Source organism: Bactrocera tryoni, chromosome 2 (genome assembly GCF_016617805.1).
Source record: "Bactrocera tryoni isolate S06 chromosome 2, CSIRO_BtryS06_freeze2, whole genome shotgun sequence".
NCBI lineage: Eukaryota > Metazoa > Arthropoda > Insecta > Diptera > Tephritidae > Bactrocera > Bactrocera tryoni.
Genome location: NC_052500.1, coordinates 29,253,125 through 29,279,732, shown reverse-complemented (window position 1 = coordinate 29,279,732; position 26,608 = coordinate 29,253,125). Strand labels below are relative to the sequence as shown.

Here is a 26,608-nt window from a genome sequence, read left to right as displayed (position 1 = left end):
TTTCCGTGCTCCAAGGCAATCGAATGAGGCGCGCACGTCCGATCTAAAATCCTCAATATTTTTACACACACACACAAGCAAAAACGCGCGCAGCCACACTGCAGCGTGCACCAACACAAACGCAAGCACAAGAAACGCACGCACACATATAAAACTGTCTCTTGCGGCTGCAGGCGTATTTGCGCAAGCTGCCCTACTGTCAGCCGTGACTTGCTGAGAGCGCTCGGGCACACGACCACCAATGCATTGGCGGTAGGTTGCAACTGTGTTGGTGAGTTGAATTGCTTGCGCGCATACGGATTTTGGAGCAGCATGAAAATCCGTCGATTGCCGCGTGTTTAGTACCACTTCGAACGCTTGTCGGTCTCCATGTGGGGAGAGTGCTCGACGACCGATCATCGAGACAGATTTTCAGCAGCTCGCAGCGACTGGATGTAACGCCGCTCAACGGCATAAACGTCGTGCGCCTCCGTTCATTCCGTTGTCGTAGTTATAGTCGTAGCCTTCGTTTTAGTTTTGAATAAAATAAACTTTTCAAAACGGTTCTTTTTAATTTTTAATTCAATAAAACGAATTTTCCAAATTCGATAAATTTAAGTTGGAGTTGTGCAAAGAGCTGCTCACAGTGCGACATTCCTCAGAACATTCTAATTGTTTAGTGCAACTGCCGATAGACAGATAAAAGCCAAAATTACTTCGATAAATTGTTGTGTTGCAGCAGCTAAATGCAAATAAACTGTTGAATAGTTTAAGAACAATATTGAGCAGTTATTTTTTGTTGCTACGTTGCAATAGTGTTGGCTGTGTTGCTGCACGTCCATTGGGTCTGTGGCGCTGAAAGTGTGGAGTCGTGACTTATTGGCATTCAATCGAAGCATAGGAATCATGAAGTTGCCCAGAGGCCATCTAGGTCTCTTGGGTGGTGGCGCCCAACGGCGATTGACGCACACTTATGTGTGGTCGCTGATCTTCGCAATGTACCTGATTGCCTTCGTGCGAAATGACTACAGCTTTGCCGATGCCAGGGTAAGTAAACAAGATGTTTTAATGGTGTACAAGGCAATAATTTAACTGTGATTGCAAATGTGTCCCCTTAAAAAGTAAACAAACAATAGCGTAATTCTTGATATTTGATATTATAATAATATTCAAAATAATTTAAAACATATTTTTTTTAATCAAAACAAAATCAATCAATCAATCAATAGTTCAAAAATGCATACATATATCGATAAGCCTAACCTAAATTTTGTTAGAATACTTACTGCCCAACTATTGAAAGAATTAGTGGCATAATCCACACAACCTGTTAATATAAGTATGCTAAGAAAGTCAGTTAATATTTGTGTCGTGCTGATTTTGATTTTGTATTTCCTGCGCCGATCAACTGTCAACTAAAATCGGTTGAAAAATAAAAAAAAAGTTAACGTCGGTTGTACTGAAGCTATAATACTTTTCACAAGTGTATTTCTTATATAATGAAGGGTATAAAACGATCTTAATCTTGATCTCGATCGATCAGTTTGTATGGCAGCTATAAGCTATAGTGGTCCGATATGTACTATTTGGTCGGAAATTGTGCCGTTTCCTTGAACAATAATCTGTGCTAAATTAAGTGAATTTATCTCGTCAAATAATAAAATGTTCCGTACAAGGACTTGTATTTGATGGTTCAGTATGTAAAACAGCCATATGTGATTACCTACATGGTATATAGTGTTCAACCAGTTTGCATATGCAATATACAGACAGACGGATATGGCTGAATCAACTCAGTTCAAGATGTTGATCATTTATAAAGGGTGTTTTTAGACTTGCGGTCAAGAAGAAATAAAACACATATGCCATAATTTAATGTTTTTATAAAGATAAGGCTTTTCCACTATGTTTTAAAAATGATTTCTTCAAAGTGACTGCCACGAATAAATTGCAGCCGAATATTCTCTTCCAAGGCGTCAGTTGTCTTGGGCAGACAAGCGGCTTCACATAACAAAAATATACCACCGGTGTTAAATAGCGTGAGATAATGTTCTCACCAAAAGTTTTCTTCATTAAATTGATTGTTTTGCTGGCGTTATGGCATATAGCACCATACTTGTGTTATTGTAGCCGCCAAAGGCCGTTCATATCAATAGCCTATAATTCAAGCACGAGAAAGTCAAAATCCCGGCTCTACAGCTTTCCCCACAGACCGTTCCATTATAGCTGGTTTGATTTTTAAAGAAATATTTATCATTGATTCCCTCTGTCCACAGCGCACAACAATAAGTGTATTTTTGAGTATGTAGCGGCCCCTTGATAATTTCTTAAGGACTAGACTGGTCTACAGTGGTTTTGTTGCTCTAGATATAAGATCGATTTTGGATATATTTGTGCCCACAATTCATGAAACTATCAATGGTTTTATAAGATTTGTTTTTATTTATTTTCAAATCCCAATTTTCATTTTACATTACAAAAATCAGATAATATGAACCAAATAGCAGATATCTTCATAGTATCAGTTTTGTTTCAAAAAATAAGGATACATATATCAAAGTAAACAAAGAGAACAATGTTATAATGTTATATTTCAATAAAACGTTTATAAAATGCGTTTATTTTGTTAATTTCTTAGTGGCACTAACTTTTTAAGGGCCAGCAGTAATCTGCCATCATGTGACATTCTTCACAATCTTTATAACTTTCTTCAAACACTTTTAGATCCTGGTTGAACCTCTCTCTCTCTCTTTCTCGCTGTTTTTCCGCTCTGTAACTTCCAAAAGTATCCGATAATGTATCCAGATATTTACGGAGATAGTCTAATTTGAGTATCAAAAATTTGCTTTCAGATTCTAGAGATTTGTCAATATACTTTGTATAACTTCTTCATATTGATGTATTTAATGATTACCTAGGAAATTTTCGTCTATCAACACATAACTTTTCCACGATTCATTTTCCAGAACACTCATATCTTTGCTAAAAACTGTATCCTGCTCTACAAAAAACCAAAAATGTTTTGCCTCATTGAAAACCACATTCCTAAGAAGACACTCGGGTCTCCAAAAAATGTATTGCCTCATTGAAAACCACATGTCTAAAAGGTCTCCGACGTTTTCTAGTACAAACTTCGTGGTAAACTAATATATCCTGTTCGGGGTATAAAAACAAAACAAAGAGCTTCTATGTTCTTTTGAAAATGATCTCTACGGTCTTAATCATTAATATAATGAAATAAATCCCATCGGTAATTGCTTTGTAACGGTGTTGCCAGGTTTCACCAAATTTTCCAACTGTTTTTTCAGAAACACTTTCTAAAGAGAGTCCGGATAGTTAAAATGAAAACAAATAAGAAAGACTATACAGAATTAAATCGAGTTGGAAAATCCTATATTTCCAATTTTAAACGATTACTAAGAATAATTAGTTAGCCATCATCAAAAGCAATGGGGACTTTGTTAAAACCAGTACCTCTGCCTTATAAACGAGCTGTAAGGAATTTTATATAAAAAACCGCACGATTTTAAACTAAAGATGTTGCGTTTGAGTTTGACAGAATATTCATTAAAAATTGTTGGTACTAAGCCAAAAATTCTGCCAACTTGATGACATCTAAAAATGCTGCATTCGAAGAGCGTTCTGTTATTCCGTAAGGAAACTGAGGATTCTCAGTAGCTAATTTTCTTTTTTAATTTTTGTCTCGATGGTGCTCTTGTGCAATAATATTTACAAGGATAGGGAAATATTTTTTTGCCAACCATTGCTAGCAAAAATTATCGGATATTCACCATGCTCACAGAGCAGTGCTTTTAATGTTGTTCAAGCCTTACTAGATAGATAGGTTTTGCGGTATGTATAGTACACATTCGCAAGTTTGAAGTGATGAGAAGTGAGAGTAACTTCTTGAGAGTAATTTTGGTGCTGTAATAGTTAGAAATTAGAGTATTTATTCTGAAACCTTTCTTTTTCCAAATTCACGAAAAATGTCAAACTGATCAGCGTCGTAAATAATTTCCAAATTGATCAGCGTCTGATGAATATTGTAAAATGTAAATCATTTCCATAATCTAAAGTAAGCTCATATCAAACGCTATGGCATTTACAGAGTTGCAGGAATATTACTTGACATACACCAAAACTTTTCTGGCACTCTAATCTTGCTAGTCTCTCTTAACAGCGAACATATCGAAACAAATTCGATAACGCATATTGTATATGGTAAAATTACTGTTAAATCGACTACCCTAATTTACGCAGTTTTTGGTCATTAATTTTGAAAAGTCAATCGTAGGCACATCAACCGTTCCCACGACAGTCGGATCTACGTAACCAGAACGGATTCGAATTGTTTATCCCAACAAGGACTGTCAACTCGCCATAAGTCTGTCGCTACCACAACAAAAATAACTAAAGTCAATCAACATCACAAATAAGCGCAATTAAAAAAAATATATATATGTATATGTATGTATAAACAAAACTAAATAAAACAGGGTTTACTGCATAATCAAGAATCCACTCGGCTAACCCCTTCACTTGCCTTATTCGTAGACCTATTCCATCAGTAACTTGTAATCATATATTAAAGACGCAGAGCGGAAAAGAATTAAAGTGGAAAACGAACAAAATGTCTAGCATTAAAACTGTAAATGAAGAAAGTACAGAAGAGTCATGGAATAATTGGGTCATTTTATGCCAGTATTGCACTACATTTTTCTGATATGTGCTTCTTCGCGCTGCAGCAGACTGAGAAATAACTGCAACAACACAATGCAGCAAAAGTAGAGTGACAAACTCGTCTTCGTTTTTCATGTTGTTGTGGTCGCGCTTAGCACAATTGTTGTAAATAAATATAATATATTATACATAAGTACATATATTATATTTCCGGAATGCTTAAGGCCCCAAGCACAATCAAATGTGAATATATGCATATGTGTATGTAGCTATTTGGTGGGTTCTGTGTTGAGTTTAAGAGCAAACTGCATCATTCTATCATTTCTCGTTTGATACACATACATACGCACGTTGCGTTGCATTGTTGCTTGGGTGGAAGGCGGCGTGCGGTCATGCTGTGTGTCAGGCTGGTTGTTCTGCTTTCGACTGCTGCTGGCATTACACTCTTCCTTTCAGATAAAAGCCAATGAAAAGATTATGGAAGTGTTACATTTCATTAAGAAAAGCAACTACAGTGTATTCTCCGACTGTTTGCTTGCAATTAGCATGCAACTGTTCAATTTATCATAGACGGGTACATATGTACATCAATTTTAAATAGTTCTTTCTCGATTGTCATTTTTATTAATGTCCCTTTTACTGCGCTCACTCACATATTGTAATGGCAATAATAACAAGCATTTTAAGTGTAATGTTGTGACAGCTGTTAATTGCTGAGTAAAAACATAATTGATTTGCAATTTAAAGAAGATATCCTCTATTGCAAGTATACGTCGTTCATCAGTCGCTGATATTAAAAAGAATAGCTCGCGAGGTGTGAGCTGTCTTCGATTCGCCATTTTTCATGTCAAAAAATTACATTACAAAAGCAACAGCAAAACATAGCTACATTGAATATTGCCGACAGGTGCATTGATAGGAAGCTCACTCTAAGAAGCTGCGTATATGAAGGAGTCCAAACAGGCTCATGCTAAAATTTTCTCCTCCTTCAATTAAGACTTCGAATCAATCTTGAACTACATCTTTATTGAGCCTACTCCTGGCGGTTGTTTCTCCGCTCACATATCCACGACGTAAATGTGGGCTGAAACGCAGTAAGCTTTGAGTGGGGTAGTCTTCTGCAAGGAGCTCTAACTCAAGCTTAGCTTTAGGCTTCTGTCCCCTATTAATATAGCAGTTGATTTACTGCTCCGGAGTACAGCTACTTTCACAATGAGGCAAGCATTCACTCCAACACCCGTGCGTCGATATTAGTATTGAGCTCGCATGCTAGGCGCTTAAAGTTAGTCAAGTAGTATCTGTCCCCACTAGACATTGCATCATGCTTCTTAACCATCATACTCGTTTGAGCGCCCGGCCAGCGCGTTTCGCTGGAAACTGTAAAGCCGATGAGCTGCGTTTTCCTTCTGAATTAGGGTAGAACGTAGGAGTGTCACTTAACTGCTTGCTCTCAGAAGAGCTCATCTTGTAGAAGTTCTTCGTAGACATTTTCCAATAGACATTCAAGCTGTAGGACGAAACGCATAGTGTGAAAGTGTTATTGTGGAATGTGAGTTAGAAGATACTAGCACTTTCTGTCCAGACTTTGCAGCTCTAAGGCTGAACGTCTCGTCAGCCAAACCTTCGGCGGAACAAGAAATAGAGCCGTAATTATTTTTGGCTGTCTCAACAAATTTGTGATTGACTCAAAGCGATTTGTCAATTTATAAAAGTCTTTATGATAAACTGTTATAGCAGTTCTAGGTACCACAATGGACTGGCGTCATAACCTGTTCAAGTGAGATCCCTTTGTAAGGATCGAACATTTAACCTAATAGCAAGGTAGCTTGATGAGTTTTCCAATGCTGGAATCTTGTACTACAGATAATCATATTTCGGGTCCCGGCGAAGTCGATTAGTAGCAACCCAATTGGGAATGTTTCAAATATATGTACCATCTTTGACCATCCTGGGGTTAAATTCTCCAAGCACGATTTTGACATCGTGGCGATGGAACGATTAGCTTTACAAGATATACGAAAACATTGATATAGTTCAGCGAATTGGATACGTTATGGCGTCCGAATGGATGAAAACACTCCAGTTCCGAGAGTATTCGACGCAGTAGCCGTCAGAGAAACCAGAAGTGGATGTAGACCTCCACTCCGTTGGAAAAACTAGGTGGAGAAGGACCTAATTACACAATTGCAATTAACGTCATTGTTCCCAAGTATTGTTTTGTATATCATCAGTTTTAATAATTTTTTTTTACATCAGTTTTACTACACATTTCTTGTTTCTTTGACTTTGAAGACTTATGACTTTGAATCAAGTGTAATAGTCTATAGAAAACAAACCTAAGGGGTTACTGAAAAGGAACAAACAATTTCTTCACCAAGAAACAATCGTAACAGAATTGCACATGCGTCAGAGGATATGCTAGAGCAGGGTGGCACTACAAGCTCTGTCTGTGTCTTTAAACATTTCCTACAGTTCGTTCGATTGGCCACTATCCAACGCTTGGCGAATAGAAGACGGTCATCATTGTTGCTAGCGCTGAAATAAATAATTTCTTCTTTTTTTTGATTTAAGCGCCTTCTCCTAAACGAAATTATTAAATAATTCATGTGGAAACCTAAAGAAGCTATACACAGTTGTTTTGGCACATCGTTCTTTTGCTAAAACAAACGTTTCTAAATCGTTTTCTGCTTGGCGGCTTATCAGAATTCGCCGTCCGAATTCGGTTTGCGATAACCTGCAAGTCAATGCCGAGTGCTGAACATAAAAAATACAGCAGAATTTTGATTAATTTCATAAATGAAATTAATAAATCCTTATATTTTTATTTACTCTGTTTCCGGTTGGTTTGTCGCATAATAAATGATTTAGACAATGTATTGTGCAATATAGTCTTTATCGGGCGCCATAGATTTGCTTTAGCACTCATTTATTTTCTATAATGTTTATTGACCAATTGGAAAGGTCAATCGGGCTGGGTAGGCATATGGTGATAAGCAATTTGTAAATTTTGGTAAGAATATAAGAATAATACTTAATATAAGTTAGAATATGCTTGAGTAAAATTTCATGCAAACATTTTATTCTTTTGCAGCAGAAATTGGCATTATTACCTAAGGTAATGGTGTAATCGCCGAAGAAATCGTTTAAATCGAGTCACTATAGCATATGGGTCGAACCACGTCAAGTAGTCCACGAAAATTTCGAAATATCACCGATTTTGAAAAGTAGCAGTTCATTAGGAAGGGAAGTTCGACTGTAATTTTAGTTTTCAGTAAAATGTCAAATATAAAGGTCCGTTTTCTCAATGTCTGGTTAGCAGCTATCTGTCAGTTAAGTTCTGGCAAACTTAACCAAGATTCCTTCTTTCGGTAAATAATCATTTTTTAAATTAGAAGTTAACTAACAATTGCTGCTAACCAGGCGTTGAAAAATAGCCTTAAAATCGTTCTTTTTGCCATTGACATTTATTTGTATGAACATATTCAAAATTAAACCTCAAGTACAATCCCTAGGACTCTTATACGAGGGCTGCTATATATATTTCTGGCCTAATAATGAAAATAAGAATATTTATCAACGAAAATGGTTTTATTGTTTTTCAAAATATTCTCCATCAAGATTTATACACTTTTGCATGCGCTCAAACCAATTTTCGAAGTACTTTTTCCACTCCGATTGAGACACCTTCAAAACATGGTTTTTGAATGCTTCAACAGCATCTTCTGGCGACGAAAATCGTTGACCGCGCATTATTTTCTTGATGTGTGGGAATAAAAAGAAGTCATTGGGTGCCAAGTCAGACGTTTTGGCTGGTCAAAAAGGCGCTGGTTTGAGCCGATGTGTGAGAGCTCGCATTGTCATGGTGCACAATGATTCATCTTCTCTTGTTCGCTTTTCGAATTTCTCCGAAGACTTCAGGCAAACAAATGGTGGTGTACCACTCAGAGTTGACCGTCCTACGTTGCTCAAGCGTAACAGTCGCCACATGACCAGTTTTGCCGAAGAAACAGGCGACCATTTGATCACCTGTGACGATCTTATAAACGTCTTTTGAAGCACCGCGATCGTATTTTTTCAGCATTTCTTTACACCAATCCACACGAGCCTTCTTTTGAGCGATTGTCAAATTGTGCGGGATCCAACGAGAACAAACCGTTTTTACGGCCAGGTGTTCATGCAATATCGAATGTATGCTGGTGGGAGAAATGCATAGGCATGCCTCTATCTGAAGGTATGTTACATGACGGTCTTGCATTATCAGTACGGCATCGATGTTTTCTGGCACAACGGCTGTTTTTGGACGACCTTCACGGAATTCGTCTTTGAGCGAGCGTCGGCCACGATTGAGGTCGTTGTGCCAGTTTTTCACAGTGCTGTAGGATGATGCTTCATAGCCATACAAAGATTTTAGTTCATCGATGCACTCTTGTCGTGATAATCCACGTCGAAAATTGTGAAAAATGATCGCACAAAAATGTTCACGAGTTAATTCCATTTTTTGGCCGAGATGAATTTTTTAATTCCCTGTAAATAAAACAATTCACGATTAAATGAAAAAACGTTCTGAGTGATGTTATGCTAAAAAATGTCAAACTTTCCAATGGAAATGACAGATTGCCCCTGGCAACACTTAGTGTTGCCTAGGCCAGAAATATATATAGCAGCCTCCGTATCGACAAAAACGTTTTTGCCTCATTTTTGAATCGTTGATATTCGAATTGATACCTTGATATTATAATATTTCTTAATAATTATTCCTCAATCAGAGCCTACGTTACATTACTTCCCAGCAACAGCGACCCCTAGAAGTATGCTACTTTTCTCGGTTGCTTAGTGCCACATGTGCTATTGCCATACTATAAATGGATAAATTTTACACAAACGAGCATGCAGACACACACGAGTTTCTGCGATAATTTGTAGTCGCTTTGCTGGCAAATAATCAATGAGCTAAGTTTTAAAAATAAATATATGTATAAACTAACGATGCATAAAAAAACTTTGTCGACTTCCTTCAAATGCTGATAACTTTTTATGCACATTTTACTACATTATTTTGCTCGTTTATTTTCACGTCTTCAGCTTGCCACTTGATTTTGCTTTGTTTTTAGCGAATATTTTTTATAATAATTTTTATATTTTTATATTATTACAACACATAATAAACTAGATAACATGGGCAACAATGAACTCAGGAGGGCATTTGGAAATACAGTTAATTACTATGTGCTGGGCACAATGTGTTTAGGCGATTAGCGCATATTTATTATTAAAATAAAGCAACATGTTGGCGGGCTTTCGTTATTTTTTATTTATTTGCTTTTAAAATACGTAGTTAAGCGTGTGCTCAGTGCTGATGCAGATGGCATAATTAAAAATTATTTTTTTAATCAATTAAAAAGTGGCTACACTTTATTTACAGTTCTTTATAATTTTTAATCGGGGGTCAAAGTTCCAGCTACTAAATTTATATAGTTTTCTTGAAAAATCTCTAACAATTATCAAATCTAACCAAAACTTTATGGCTGCTTATTTCCTTTTGACATAACTAAAATTTGCTTACACACGCGGCCTTTTTCAATAAAATCAGCAAACATTAGTATGTGTGTATGTGGCAAACGAGCAAAACATAAAAAATCATGACATCGACGCATCTAGCCAAATCATCACCAACTACTGGCCGCCATTTTTCTTACTAACACCAAAATGGCATTTGTTTTTGCAGCCGTATTGGTTCACTTTATATACAAGTACATAGTTTCTAACCTCTCACATCTCTGTGCTATTTTATTCAATGATTTATTTTGCTTGACATTTTTTGCCATTTCAAATAGGTTTTTTTCTTTGGTTTTTTTTCATTCATCGCCTCCATTTTTTTTGTCTGACCGCTATCGTTCCATTGGCTGGTCGGCGGCATCGACATTGTGCAAAGCTAGTTGCCGTGGAACATGTTGACTTGTTTGAGTATGCGGTACCGCGGTTCTTAGTACAGAGTACGGACGTGATTGCGAGTATGTACTGTGATTAAAATCTATTCAGAATATGCACATGTTTGCCTACTTTTCAGTCATATTTCATTCTATCATATGTCATTTCGTTTCACACACACACATACCCACACACACTCGTTTCTATGCAGGTATATATGGTATGTATTTATGTATGCGCATAGTTGGTGTATGTTTAGATTAGAAGACTGTCCGTTTAATATTTTTAGACATGATCACATAAGACAGTCACTACATACTTTTGAACACATACATACATATATTCTCCTTGAAATATGTTTGTTAATCGCATGAAATTGTAATATCAGAATGAATCTACGCGCTAGTGAGCAGGCATAATTTAGGTGTCATAAGTATACTTTATTCCAAAAGGCTTTAAAAAATGTATCCAGTTCAAGAGTGGGGTTTCAAAAACTGCAAACTCTGAAAACTGTATGAATATCATGGTGAAACCCTGAAACAAGCCTATAAATGAGTTAAATGAATGATTAAAGGATTAAAGACTGGCGCAGTCCGATATTGAACAGACCACTGAGCCACAGTCATTCGTTAAAGTCGTTAGACAAAGTTACCATATCGTACCAAAAACGTAATAAAGGGTGTTTTTTTAGGCATGTAGTTCTCAAAGAGCTTTTCGGCGGGTTAAAAATCCAGCGCACAACCCTGAGGAGGGATGATTGACTTTCTTACTTTGTCTCGCCTTTAAATGATGTTTTTGGCCACCCAGAGGATAATTGTTCTAAAATGGAAAGTCGTGAGCTGATTAAGCCTTTATAAAAAAATCGCGCCCAAATTAATGGCACTCAGAGAACTTTCCTCACTTGCACGAACTTCTACACATGTTTCCATCTTTCGGCTCTAACCGCTTAAGCGGTGTCTAAGCCAATAAAGAAGAAGTTCTCTAGAGGAAATAAAACGCATATAATTTAATGTTGTGGACAAGAATTTAGGTTTATTATAATTGTAAGGGTTTGTCATTATGTTTTAAAAATAATTTCTGCCAACTAGCCACCGCGATTGGCTTGACCGAGAGGTTGAATTTTCGGCTTTCGAATAAACTCAGCAATAATGCGCCGAATATTTTCTTTCAAAGCGTCAATCGTCACGGGTTTATCTGCGTAGAGAAGTGACTTCACATAACCCCATCAAATATTATGAAGGGGTTATAAATTGTACGATATTGGAGACCACGACACAGGCTCAGGAAACGGGATGTCATGAAAAGTTTACTTCAATAGATTGCTTGTTTCGTAGGTTATATGGCATGTAGCGCCGTCTTGTTGGTACCAAAGGTTGTCCATTGCAACATCCATGAAAAAGTCATTAACAATGGCTCCATAGTATTCCCCATTGACTGCAACATTATAGCCGGTTTCATTTTTGAAGAAATATGAAGCAATGGTTCCCTCTACTTATATAATGGTTCCCTCTCTCTATATAACCGCGTCTCGTAACACACCCATTCAACCAGAAGTGAGCTTCATCGCTGAATAAAATTTGTTGCGATGCGTGACAGCTGTCAAAAAGACCAACTCCGAAAAAGGATTGTCTCATTGAAAACCACACGTTAAAAATACACCCTTTATTACCGATTTATAAGACATTAAGTCATTTTTGGAATCTATGGAACAGAAATATGGAAACCTTGCGCAACAAGCTTGCTTTCACACTTTTTAATGAATATTTTAACAGCAATCATTCAACAACGAATTTTCTAAAATTATAAAACGTATATAAATATATATTTGATTTTAAGTCTTAAAATTTTGAATCTAAAATCCGTTATACAAAACTTGGTAGCATTAAAGAAAGCGCATGCTCTCTTACTTACATATATCGAACTCAGGCCGCAAACTTTATTGTTGCTTTAACAACGTTGTTTTTTGATAGGAGAGTAGCGCCCCAGTTAGCGAGCTGGGAAATGGTGAATCGATGAGGCGATTGTGCCCTTTTTAAGCATAAACGTATGCCCAACTCAGATTGTCTCCTTCATACTTTAGCGAGTACTCGTTTCTCAGTCGGTTACAGCCCACTGCACGTTATTGAGAAACATGAATTTCGTGTTCAAAAGTGCTACAGTGCATGTATAGACGGCCAATAAACTTTCTGCAAAGTCGGAGGTGCCACTAAACGTAGTAAATGCCGGTTGGCGTGTAATTTGATCACGCCGTTATTTGCACTCTCCGGCAGCTTGGCCAATTTCTCGATCGTTAGACATACCACACATGCAAAGGTGCAAATGAACGCTCGAACATGTGCTGCCGATAGTTTATGGAGTTTAAAAATAAAAATAAATAAATAAATCTGTAAATATGGAAAACCGCAAAGTTGCGGCGGTTAAAGTCTTTCACTGTCAATGTAAACTCTCACATAATTACCACGCACATACATACATACATATATTTCCACATACATATGTACATATATGTATTTACATTCTATGTGGCTGCCACAATTTGGTCTATGCAACATAATCAGCTGAGCTAATCCGCTATTTGTTGTTAATGGCTGCTCATCAACGCCTTCTCTTAAATGTCATGTCTGCTCTTAAAGTCGTGCAGCCACTCTTCCGCTCATTGCCTGTCACTAACGAATGCATTCGGTTTCTTTGTTTTGCCAACTCATGGAAAAGCAACAAGTTGCATGCGACACGAAACACGCGCACGTCAAATATGACGCATGCTGCATGGTGGCATTGTTGCATGCAGCTTCGTGCAACATCTGTTACTCATGCTGCTGCTACTGTTGCTGCCCATCAGCCGCCCTTCCGCATTGCAACCACATACATACCTACATGCAGAAGCTCTGCGCGCGCATTTAAACACTGAATGAATGCGCTGAGGCAGTGCCCTTTGCATATCGGAACTCATTTGTATATTTTTATCAGCGATATTTGTTTTGTTGCACTTTGTCTGGCTGCATGTGGCATACTGTATGCCGTTGCAGTACTTATGGCCTTCTTTCAAGCACATCCAAGCGCTGCTGCTTGCCTGTGTTGGCTGAGTAGGAGCAGTCGCTGTTTTGATTAGCCGCTCACACACACGCACACAAACACAGGCATTGGGACTTCTGTTTTTCGTCGTGTGTAATCTTTGGAGCACGGCTGTGTGGATTCAGTAGGCATACTGCAATTTGTTGCAGCTCCTACACTGTGGCATCCACTGTTAATGTTTTGGTAGCCACCACAGCGGAGGGCATTGTTTTGCGGTTGTTATTGTTGTTATCGCGCTCATCTTCACTTCTTGTTAATCCCTTGTAGTCTTTGATTACTGCGTGTGTGTGTGTGGGTGTTTGTGCTTTGCTTCTGCTGCTGGCGGTGCAATCGCTTTGACGTTCTGCCTTATTTCACATTGGAAATTAATTCAGCTTACTTAGCTTAGCCGAGCAATTTGTATTTCTCGTTTTCACTTTTTTGTTGTTATTTTTTGGACTTTGTTTTCGCTCTTGCTGCTCATATTGACTCCGTTGTATTTTTAATTATTCCATTTTTTTACTTTTGCTGCTGCTTTGTTTATCTTACGGATTGTTTTGTTATTCTTTTGCACATTTCTTTTACTTCTTACTCAATTTGTTTTCTTCGTTTCCTGCATCACTGCTTGTTCGCAAGTATTGTGTCGATAGGCAGATACGGAAATGAGCAAAGTCTCTCACTTTCATTTGCACTCATTCATGAATTATATATGCATACGAATTAAAAGGCGTCCAGGGCATCTAGTACACCAGCTAAGGGCTTTACTTAGACTTGTAATTTCAAACAGTAATTTAAATATTTAAAGAACTTCGATAATAAGATCATATTAGCAGTATGACAGTTGGGTATAGAGTTATGTTTGTTTTTTCATAGGAGGAAGTAGGAAGGTCGGAGTGCCGAGCTTTAATCCGCTAAACCTAATCAACTCCCATATCATGTCTCTTCCACGAGACCACTGTACAAAGTATTACTTCATGAGAGAGAAGAAGACATATACGACTCCTCTATTGTACGAACTGATTGATTGTCTCAATCTTATCATAATTATGTAGAGCTGACGCTTCGCTGACAGCTTGCCATTTTACAAAGAATTCAGAATCTTCTATACACTCTGTACACGTCGAACAATATGCACTAAAGTCATGACGATATTTGTAGATAGCTTCTAAAGCATCCATGGCCACTGAGTATTTGGGTCAGATGGAAATCCAGGCCCCACGTTGTTTATCTATCCATGAATGCATGTTCGGGATCAATGTGTGGGTCCAACGTCTTTTGCAAGAAATTTGCCACCGTGTAGCCACATTGTTGTTTTGAATCTGTCCTCTCTTTTTGTGAATTCGTCTCCCTGTATGTCAATAGGCGCCATACTGGCAAAAACCTCAGCAGCGTCGTTTGATATGGTTCGGAAAGCACTTATCACGCTTATTGCAGAAAGCCTTTACACTGCGTTAATTGCTCTAGCGTATGGTTTTATGTCTAGTGCATACAATATAACTGATCTCACTACCTTAGCTATTAAAAATCATCAGCTGGAACGCACACTGTCTCTATTTTCCATCATTCTAGATAAAGAATTATAGATTTTATGTGCTTTACGCGTCGTATTTTCCAAGTGCTCCTTGAATTTAAGTCTTGAGTTCACTAACACACCAAGGTACTTCAACTATGGCTGTGAAGTAATCTCACATTCTTCCATGGTGAGCGACACGATCTAAGTGGCCAATAGAGCGGTTCAAAACGTGAAACTACTCTCCAATCAAATGTCACCGAGATCCCGAGCTTAAATTTCAGGCATCAAATAGTCGGTAATCATGACGGGATAACGGTCGCCATTGACGGTTACGTTCTCATCGGCATAATTTTTGAAGAAATATGGTCCGATGATTCCACCTGTCCATAAACCACACCGAGCCGTTAATTTTTCTGGATGGAATACGAGTTCTTGAATCTCTTCAGGGTGCTCTTCCTCCTACAAAAAATTGGCTGGAAAACGTCGGATCTTCTTGGAACTTTTCAAGAATATATTTTGTTTCAGTTTATACATTGTGAATGACTCAAATGACAAAAAAGTGTAAAATATAGAAATGCTGTGCATTTATAAGCCGGAAGCAGATATATTGAGTTTGCGACAAAATTTATTAAAGCCAAGAACACCTGTATGTTTGTATATACGCCTAGCCCTTCAGTTTTTGAGATATCGATCTGAAATTTGCACACGCCCTTCTTTTTACAAGAAACTACACATTTTTCGGAGTCACTATAGCATATATTTAGCTGCAATACAAACTGAGCAATCAAAATCCTACTAGGACTAGGAGATTTATTTTTTATTTGTCAAGTTATCTCTAGAAAAAAATCAGAATATTTTTATATTAATGGCAAAGGTATAAATTCATAAGAAATTATTCCGATTAGATTACTGTAATATATAGCTGTAAATAAACTTATTGATCAAAATCCACCTCTTGTATGGAAACATTTTCTGTTTGACGAGATATCTTCACGAAATTTGGCACATATTATTATCTTAGGCAAGGGTGTATTCTCCAGAGAAATTGTTTAGATCGAACCCATATACCATACGACTGCCATACAAATGCAATCAAAAACAAGATAAAGGCTTTTTTATACCTTTTTATGCTATAAGAAAAGGAAGGGTATTGATGGTAAAAACTTAAGTTGTGAAATGAACTATAATTGTTCAGAGAAACCGAACGAAGTTTACATTATTGGAAACAAAGGGATAACTAAAATTTTACATAGGTTGAGAAGACGAATTTCTTAACCAAAGTGAGAAGTACGGCGTTAGGAAGGATGTTGGTGTAAGATTTTATCACAAATGCTGCCAGAATATTCGAACAGCTAAAATGGTTTGTTCGAATCGTTACGCTCCAACGTTTGTTAAAACGTTATTTTTTTTTAATTTTCACAAAGTTGAGATCGATAATGGATTGGAGCTCGATTTTTATTTATTATTTATTTAATTTATTCATAAATTATGTGTGTTACCTTACAAATATCCGACTTGCGATATTTACTTGCTGTCAGTGAAGCTAAAATTTCTCATAAAATTTTTTGTAACAATCGTATCTAATACAAAATGTATGATTCTAAAATTTTATATTTAATAAATCAGTCTTTCCGTTTCCTTAATTACTAATCAGCCCATTTAAATGCATGCTACATATCAAATGTACAGATATATCCTTTCAATTGCGGCACAGCACATTCCATTGCATCCAGTCAGCAAACGCAGCGCTTTGGTGTTCCAAAGAACCGCGCCGAACGCAGCAACAACAAATAGCAATCACCAAATGATCGCATCGCATCAAATAAATACACATACAAATGAGTACGGTTTATGTGCAACATATGCCACATACATATGTTTTCATAATAAAGCATGCGTCTTACATAGTTGCCAACTGTATATTTTTTATTTCTGCGCGCAAAATTTTTGAGAAGTTGCAGCATTTATAGCGAAAACTAAAGAGCAAGAAAAAAATTAAAAAAAAAAATGAAAAAAAAAAGTTAAAAAAAATCAAAAAAATAATAAAATGCAAATAAACACGTAAACAAACATATGCACATAATACTTGCATATGTGAACATAAGTACATATCAGCGCATGTGATCGCAATATTTAGGCGCGAGACCATCTTCTAGAATGACATCATGCCAAGCGGCGGATAGGCGGATGCTGGAGGCAGCATGGCGGCGGCAATAATGTTCGCGCTGCAGAAATAGCAATTTGACACTGATTTTGTGCGCCCACGCTGAAACACACACAACTAAACAACTAGTGCCACAAAATACACACACATACATACATACATGAGTATTGTATGCGCATTGATACACAAATGCAAAAGCATGCTCTAAGCATACACACATGCTTAGGTATATGAGTTGTTCACATACATACATATAAGTTTATATGTGTTTGCAACAACAAACGCGTGGTGAAATGTGCAGCGTTTGCAATTTTTGCGCCCCCAAGTTGCACTTTCTGACTTCATTGCGGTTAACGTGCGCGCTGCCGTCGCTGCCCCGCAACTGCCAATGCCACTGCGCCATTAATATGCTAAATGTATGAGTGCGCGCGTCTTTGTGTGTGTGTGTGTGTGCGCGCATAAAGAAGTATTGCCGTTTTACGATCGCGCCATAATTGTTTGGACATCTTTACGACAGATTGTTATTAATTGTCAGTGGCATAGTGTCAGGCTAGCACTTGGAATTGCATTGTAAATGCATTGCAACAACAACTACAAAATAATATAAGGCCGAGCAGTAGCAAGCAGTGGCTTTTGGAAAAGTACACCGCCTCAGCGCCTTTAAGTTGGTGATAAGCGCTGCCATACAAGTGGATGTGACCATATACACACACACACACATACATACATACATACCGCCAGTTTTAGTGATTATTTGTTATGCTTTCCAGCATACAATGTTGCAGCAGATAGTGTGCACCGAGACTCAATATGTTCTAATTTCGCTTTAATGAAAGGCGCACATATTTAATGTAGCAGCGCTTTTTGCTCTCGTGTGCGTGTGTGTGTGTGTGTGTGTGTGCATGAGCATATTTCTCATGCGGGCATCTTTTTAAATTTTCTTATTTTTGTGTTCTGATTTTATTAATTTTTTCCATGCACAACTTTTAATTTAATACAATACTTTGCGTCAGCAAGCACAAATTAATTGCTCTATAAATATACATAAATATAACTGTGCATGTTTACATACTCAATTTGTTTAATGCATATGTACATACATACATACTATGCATGTGCTTATGTGATCATCAACGCATCGCGACAGAAATTTCATTGGCACTTTTAGTTTTTGTTGTTTTTTGTGTTTTTTTTTTTTACACAAAAGCGCGCTGTGCCTTTGCTCGCAGCGTTGAACTAGTTTTCTTATCACTTACATGTGCCAAACAAAAAAGTTCAGCGCGTCCATTAAGCGTGCATTCCTTGCTCTTAGTAACTGCACAGCATAGCATAGCGCGACCGTGACACAGGCATCGCTGCAGAAGTGCATCAAATTATGTTCTCCGTTACTAATGCGCGTAGCTTCGCATTGCAGCCCGCTGTTGTTGTTAATTGGCCTGAAAATTTACTTAATTTGTATCGCACTAAATCATTTAGAACAATTAAACGCGTCTATTTATAATTTCCATTAAGCTGCGCACTTTCCTTAACTACCGAGACAGCGAATAAGCACCTGTTGAATGCCGCAACCAGGCCCGCAACAGATATGCTCCACTCGAGAGAATCTCTCCAATTTGGATACATAGTTATTAGTTATTTTTACAGTAACGTGTAGTCCGCAACACAATCCCCATTACACGCTTGTAAAAAATATGGTAGAAGCGCACATACAAAAATGTTAACTTCGATTTCAAAGCCATAATACCCTTCACAAATACAAAAAAATCCATAAAAGAACTTAATTTTGATCGCTCACTTTGTATGGCAGCTATAGGCTACAGTGGTCCGATCTAACCAATTTCTTTGAAGATTGTGCCGCTGCTTTGGACAAAAATCCCTGCCTGAAGATATCTTCTTCTTGGCAATATTTGGAATCTCCTTCTTCTTCAGCTTCCCCGGTGGGTACTGCGTCGAATACTCTTAGAGCTGGAGTGTGTTCATCCATTCTGACGACATGACCTAGCCAGCGTAGCCGCTGTCTCTTAATTTGCTGAACTATGTCAATGTCGTCATAATGGTTTGTCAAAAAAGTCTTGCGTGCGAGCGTGGCGCATTTTCGACCACCTCTACACCAGAATGAAAATGTTGAAACCATCGTTGTGCGGTGGAAATGGAAACTGTATCGGGTCCATAAACTGCACAAATTTTTTTGGCTGCTTGAGATGCATTTTTGCCTTTATCATAGTAGTACTGTAAAATATGCCGTATTTTATCTTAATTTTGCTCCATGTTTGCGACGCTATAACTCACGAACGACTTAAAAGAAACGACAATCCGTGTTAGCGCGTGAAATGAGCTTTCCAAAAAGGTGAGCCGATGCGACGAATAAAACTAGAACTACGCGCTTTCAGCGCCAACTAGCGAAAATACCGCAAGGCTTTTTTGACAACCTAATACAGCTCATCCTTCCATCGACTGTGATATTTGCCGTTGCCAACGCGCAACAGATCATAAATCTTTCGCAGTACTTTTCGCTCGAAAACTCGTAAGGCCGTCTCATCAGTTGTTGTCATCCTTCAGGCCTCTGCACCATATAGCAGAAAGGGGTTGATGAGCGACTTGTAGAGTTTGGCTTTTGTCAATTGTCTACTCAGGCCGAAGTAGCACTTGTTGGCAAGAGTTATTCTGCGTTGGATTTCAAGGCTGACGTTGCTAATGGTGTTAATGCTGATTCCAAGATAGACGAAATTATCTACGAATTAGAAGTTATGAACGTTAAGAGTGACGTGGAACCCAAGTCGCGAGTGCGACAGTTGTTGTTTTGATGACAGTAGATATTCTGTTTTGTCCTCCTTCACTACCAAACCCATTTGCTTCGCTTTCTTATCCAGTCTGGAGAGAGCAGAACGTAAAAATATCTAGTCAAACGAAAAAGTTTTCCACACAAGCACTTAATTCCGATCGTTAAAGTGTGTATGGCAACTATTTGCTATAGCGCTCCGATATCGGCGGTTCCAACAAATGAGCAGCTTCTTTGGAAGAAAATGCCATGAACAAAATTTTGGATGAATATCTCCGAAACTAAGGGACTAATGACATAACTAAATCGACTCAGACCACCATGCTGATCATCTAGATATATTTTGTAAGGTCTCCGACGCATTGAGATATATTTTAGAAAAGAAAAAGTAATCAATTTTTTTATTTAAATGATTTGCTTCTACTAATTATTTCCACCACTGTATTATTCAATCAATTAAGCACATACAAATTTATATAATATTTTATAAAAAAACTGCTGACCTGACTTTCATCGTGCTATGGTTAGGCGCCAACGCGGCAGCAGTGGCTTTGCGCCAATTACCACTAAAGCGCTGATAACCCAAATTTGAGCCGGAGATTAGAGCTTTTTACATTTTTCAAGATGCGTATACATACATATATGTACATATATAAATAGGCAAACAAATTAATAATTCATTATTATGACACGAGATGTTGTTTTTGAAATAAATTGTGTCAAGACGTACTTGTAAATATATGCATACGAGCGCGTAATATGTATCTGTGCATATATTACAAAATATTCGAAATTAAAATCATATGACAGTGATTTATAAATATATTTCATTAATAGCAAAAAATCAGAAATAAAATATTTATGGCCTACCCTATTGACATTTTTCTTGTGTGGTTCATACTAGAGCAACAGCGAGTCATTCAACTCATGACCTCAAGCCCTTGCATGGACGACCACCCACGAATATAGTGCATTCGAATAATTGCATCGTTTGTTTCATTGTTGCGCTCATAAAGTCCAAGCAGCAGGAAGTAAAGAAGCATGGCCTCGACACTCCAGTCGGCCTGACTGGGCTAATGCAACTGCTTGCAAAATGGAAATTTTATCCATGGATGCATAAATAGTTGATGAAATTGTTTATAGTGTACCAAATGTAAAGTTACAATAAAATATTTTTTAAAACATTTTTCTTAAACAATTTGCCCAGTAATATGTAAGTTCTTCAAACCATGCTTTGCTTTTACTATTTATATTCCTTTTAAAGCGTTTATTTAAACCTACTTCGTAATTTCCTGTTAGCTTCGTCGTGCCGTTAAACTTTTATCGCTAATAGTAAATAGTGTTTATGAATCAAGCTATGAATGAAGTAGGTCAAGGATTTCAATAATCAGCAGCAGTGTACGCACATACTTATATATTGTCAGAAAATTACATTCGCTTGCGTGGCAGATAAGAATATTCTGGAAAAACTTGTTCACACATGTTTACTACTGAACGTTCGAATGAGAGTTAAATGGTTACTCATACGCACTGGTCTACCAACGCAACTGCTAAGGTACTTGCTGTGCTATTACTTCCATACCAATGGAAACTTGGAACATGAGATATCTGTAACTACTTCTGAGATAAAAATTATCATTTACTGGATTATGGCAAACTCCGCAGGGTCGAGTGTTTCAGCTACATATATAAGGTATTTTTTATACCCTGAACAGGGTATATTAAGTTTGTCACGAAGTTTGTAACACCCAGAAGGAAGCGTCGGAGGCCCTATAAGGTATATATATAAATGATCAGTATGCTGAGCTGAGTCGATTTAGCCATGTCCGTCTGTCTGTCTGTCCGTCTGTCCGTCCGTCTGTCCGTCCGTCTGTCCGTCCGTCTGTCGGTCCGTCTGTCTGTATATATACGAACTAGTCCCTCAGTTTTTAAGATATCCTTTTGAAATTTTGCAAACGTCATTTTCTCTTCAAAAAGCTGCTCATTTGTCGGAACGGCCAATATCGAACCACTGTAACATATAGCTGCCATATAAACTAAACGATCGGAATCAAGTTCTTGTATGGAAAACTTTCACATTTGGCAATGTATCTTCACCAAATTTGGTATAAATTAGTTTCTAAGGCAATAATGTAATCTCCGAAGAAATTGGTCAGATCGGTTAACTATAGAATATAGCTACCATACAAACTGAACGATCGGAATCAAGTTCTTGTATGGAAAACTTTCACATTTGACAACGTATCTTCACGAAATTTGTTATGAGTTATTTTTTGTAAAAATAATGTAATCTCCGAAAAAATTGTTCAGATCGGCTTATTATAGCATATAGCTGCCAACAAACTGAATGATCGGAATCAAGTTCTTGTATGGAAAACTTTTGCATTTGACAAGATATATTTACGAAATTTGGTATAAATTATTTTCTAAGGCACCAATGTAATCTGTGGAGGGTATATTAGCTTCGGTGCAGCCGAAGTTAACGTTTTTTCTTGTTCATTTATGCTGTTGCAAATAATATTCGTTCATAATGGAGAATAGGTAGAATACATTCATGATTATGCTGACATACAAGTTGATCGAATATTAGTTGGTTTACAACAAATATAGCAATTCGAAAAGTGCTGAAATACAACAATTGAAGAGAGCGAAATATAAGTGTGGCAACGTAAGAAGAAGCAAACACAAAGTGAAGCGCATGAGGAATGAGCAAGGAAATTTGAGCACGAGTAGCAGAAAAAAGACGAGACTTGAAATAAATATATATATACAAGTATATGTCTACTTAAGCATTACATTTGCACATAAGTACATAAGTGTGGCTATATTAAATAATTATTGCACGGCATTTGCTTTGACTGCGTGGCTGAGAATATTTTCAAAAATCAAGCAAAAATCGCTCCTTCAGCACATTTTTCTTCGTGAATTTTTGTATGTATGTATGTGTGTGCGTGTATTTCTTTTACTGCAATTGTTTGCAGCGCGATTTTCATTAGACACGAAACGTGTTCAAAGTCAATAAAGAGTAGATTGCTGCTCTTGCGTCACTAAGGCGTTTCGCAGAGAAGCCAATCAACGAAAAATAATGCAACTCATATTTCTACTCAATTTCTAATGTGTAAGTTGCAAGTTAAGTTAGTAGTCTGGTAACTTGGGTTCAAAAAATCGAAAATTTTTTTGCTTAATTTGAAAGTACAATGTCTGGAGAATATACCGTGAAAATTTCAGACAGAAATTCAAAATATTTCAGCAGTTACAACGAGTTTCCTAGAGCGTCTCGAAGTCCAACTTTTAAGGTTGTTGAACTTTAAACGCGTTTTTCTCAAAACATTGTTTTTCTGGTCGGCCCGGGTCCTAACTTTTTTTCTACTGAACCGGTTGCTTTCAGATTTTAACAGGCTGTTCTACACATTTATACTTCTCGTCGGTACTTACGAGGTACTATTTTTTTCACCTCTAACTTTTTATTTTACAACCCTTTCTTTGCTAAAATAAAACTACTTTTTTTCAAAGTCCGTCATTTAGTTATTTACACTTGAAATTTAACTTCAGTAGTTCCGACCAGAATGGCATGTCTATAGATTAAGAATAATCAAGATAATTTGATTTCAGATAACATCACGAGCCAAAATAACCCGGGCCACGCACATGCATTTTTTTTTAGGTTCCAACTTCGAGTGACAATAGTAATAGTAATAAAGTATTAAATTTTTTTTTATATTTTCAATATGTAAATAAAAACACTCTAAATATAATTAAGATAATTAATTTTTATTTTCCTATAAAAAACCATCCTCCAAAGAAGTCATAAAAATAGGCATAAGTTAACAGACTACTACCTTAAGTTATCGAGCAGTGTAAGAAGCGTTTTTTAATTTGATTTGTCGCTTCTAATGTAGCGTTAATTTTTTTCTTCTATAAAATCGCGTTTGCGCGAAATGTTCTATGGATCATTCTGAACAACTTTGCCTAAGAAAATATAACCTTAAACTGGTTTCGAGCCAACGATTTTTTAAGTGAACTTTAACCTTTCCGGATTATCAAAATTTCTTCGTCAGTTTTAGAGATATCTGAATAAAATTTAATACATAGGCGCTTTTTGAGATTAAATTGATTATTTGTCGGAATCGGCCAGATCGGACAACTATATCACATAACTCCCATATAACCCATTATTCAGTTATTTTATTTTCCAGTTATCTGCTTCTAATTAAAAAGCTAAGAACACGTAATTGTGTTGTTGTTCAAAATGATCCGTAGAATATTACTTTTTTCTTGTTTTATTAGTCTTTTTTGCACTTAATTTCGCTTGCGTTCTCTGAATGCCTCATATACACTTCCAATTATTCTCACACTGTATATTATATCGTGTGATCCGCCACAGAAAACCCACGTGTAATGCCAAATGTTTGCGCCGCTAATGCCAAACGACGACTTTCAATCAGCCGCAGCGATGTGTCGAAGTGATATGCTTTCGCGGCACTTTATGCACAATAACAATATGCAACGACGCTAAGTTCTGGGTGTGAGTCGCCACAGCTACCACATACATAGGCACACATGCGCTTCGCTGTATCCATTGCTTATCATCGTGATAAAAATTGCGTTTAAGTAGACACAAACATTTTGACCTTAAACTATTAAAACAAATGACATCAAGTGCTGAGAATGCGAAAATGTATGTGTGTGTGTGTGTGCGCGCGAGTGAATGCATGTTGCAATGCATATGTGTTTTGTAGCTATGTAAACGCATAAGTATGCCTGGCAAATGGAGGCTGGTTGACTGCACTGCCGGCTCATCCATGTCAGCGCGCGCGCACATACACACACAACATAGCTCGTGTAGCGTTGCACATCTGGAAATGCTCTCAAATGTGCCACTGACACAGTTCGAGGTGTTGGGGGCACGTCCAGCCACAGTGTGTATTTCACTTTTTGTTCGAATCTCGCAACTTAAAATATGCTTATTATGGGCATGCTAGCTACAGGGTTGTTACTCTATTTTCATACCTTTTCCTGTCTGCCCGAATGAAAACGAATTGCATATGTCAAGTGCATCATAATCCAGCATATGAGAATTGCAGAATTTCACAGCAAAACGAAAAAAGTCAAGTGCAAGTTAAGTACACATTCACACATGCGTAGCGAAGACAAGCGAACCCAACAGCACAAATTACTAGTTCAGACCAGAGACTAGTTTCATATTGTTCAACATTTGGTTAAACTATACCTTGCCCTTTGATTCGCAAGTGTCTCAGAGTGACCAATCGTACAAGTCGTTTTTGCCTACACCACAATGTCATCTGACGCATGCGCGATTGAAAAGAAAAACTTTGTAATTTGTTTTTGCTGTGTTGTTTGCTTTATATTCGACAAAAAGGGCAAATAGTTTTGGACTTAACGACGTAAGACGTCTAGGGCTTAAGATTTCGTTGTTCTCTCATTGCAAATGGAGCACTTCGTATGGTTTACTTATTTTAACTGAATATCTGACACAACTCAAATGTTATTAGATTATTGCATAGCTCTTCATCTTATGCGTTTAGCATGTCAACGCTCTGTTGGCAGTTATAACTAGCATATACTATACAAGAAATCACTGGCGCATGTTGTCGCGTAAGGTGGTAGTTGGCCAAAATCTAGTTTCGTAGTATTTCGAACTAATTTGGAAATAGTCAAATTTACTCCATACATTTACTCATACTTCACATGGATCTTCGTTGCGTTATGTGACTAAAACAGCAGCAACAAAAAGCGACACATGCTGGCAGCGATCCATATAGCAGGTCAATTGAAAAGACACCGGTCTATAAAACATAGTTTTTGGCAAAATCTTTTTTTATTCAACATAATTCCCTTCAAAGGTGGATATATATCGACCTTCCAACTTTTCGATACATGTTTGTATTTCAATTTGTTCTTTGCATCAAAATAAATCTCAGTTTTAGCAATCATCTCTTCATTCGACGAAGCTTTCTTCCCAGCGAGCTTTCATTTGAGATCTGAGAACAGAAAATAGTCACTGGAGTTCAGATCTGAAGAATGCGGTGGATGCGAAAGCAATTCGAAGCTCAATTTATAGATATTTGCCATCGATCTTACTGAATTGTGGCACAATGCATTGTCTTTGTCAAACAGCGCTTCTTTTTCTTCAAATGCGCATCCCAAAATAGAGACGCCATAACATTGCCAGCCGCCTGTACCGTTTTTCCACGCTTTGAAGCGGATTCAGCGTGAGCAGTCCACTCAAATGACTGTCGATTAAACTTCGGAATGCAATGATGGAGCCATGTTTCATTCATTGTCATTTATCGACGCAAAAACTCGGGTTTAGTACGCTTAAACATCTCCAAACACTGCTCTGAATCATCACCTCGTCGTTAGTCTTGGTCAAACGTAGGCTCGCGAAGCACCCACTTTGCACATAGCTTTCTCATACCCAAATATTCGCGAATGATATGATGTACACGTTTAGTTGATATCTTTAGAGTGCCTGCTATCTCGAATAACTACA

At 37.4% G+C, this 26,608-nt stretch overlaps 1 protein-coding gene across 1 annotated transcript in view; it reads left to right on the top strand.

Moving 5' to 3' along the window:
- Nucleotides 1-359: 359 nt before the first annotated feature.
- LOC120767462 (collagen alpha-5(IV) chain) overlaps nt 360-26,608 on the top strand; it is a 44,736-nt gene continuing 18,487 nt past the window's right edge. Inside the window, exon 1 of the mRNA XM_040093545.1 lies at nt 360-1,026. Within this exon, the coding sequence (XP_039949479.1) occupies nt 886-1,026 (141 nt within the window). The 5' untranslated portion in view covers nt 360-885. The remainder of the gene's footprint in view (nt 1,027-26,608) is intronic.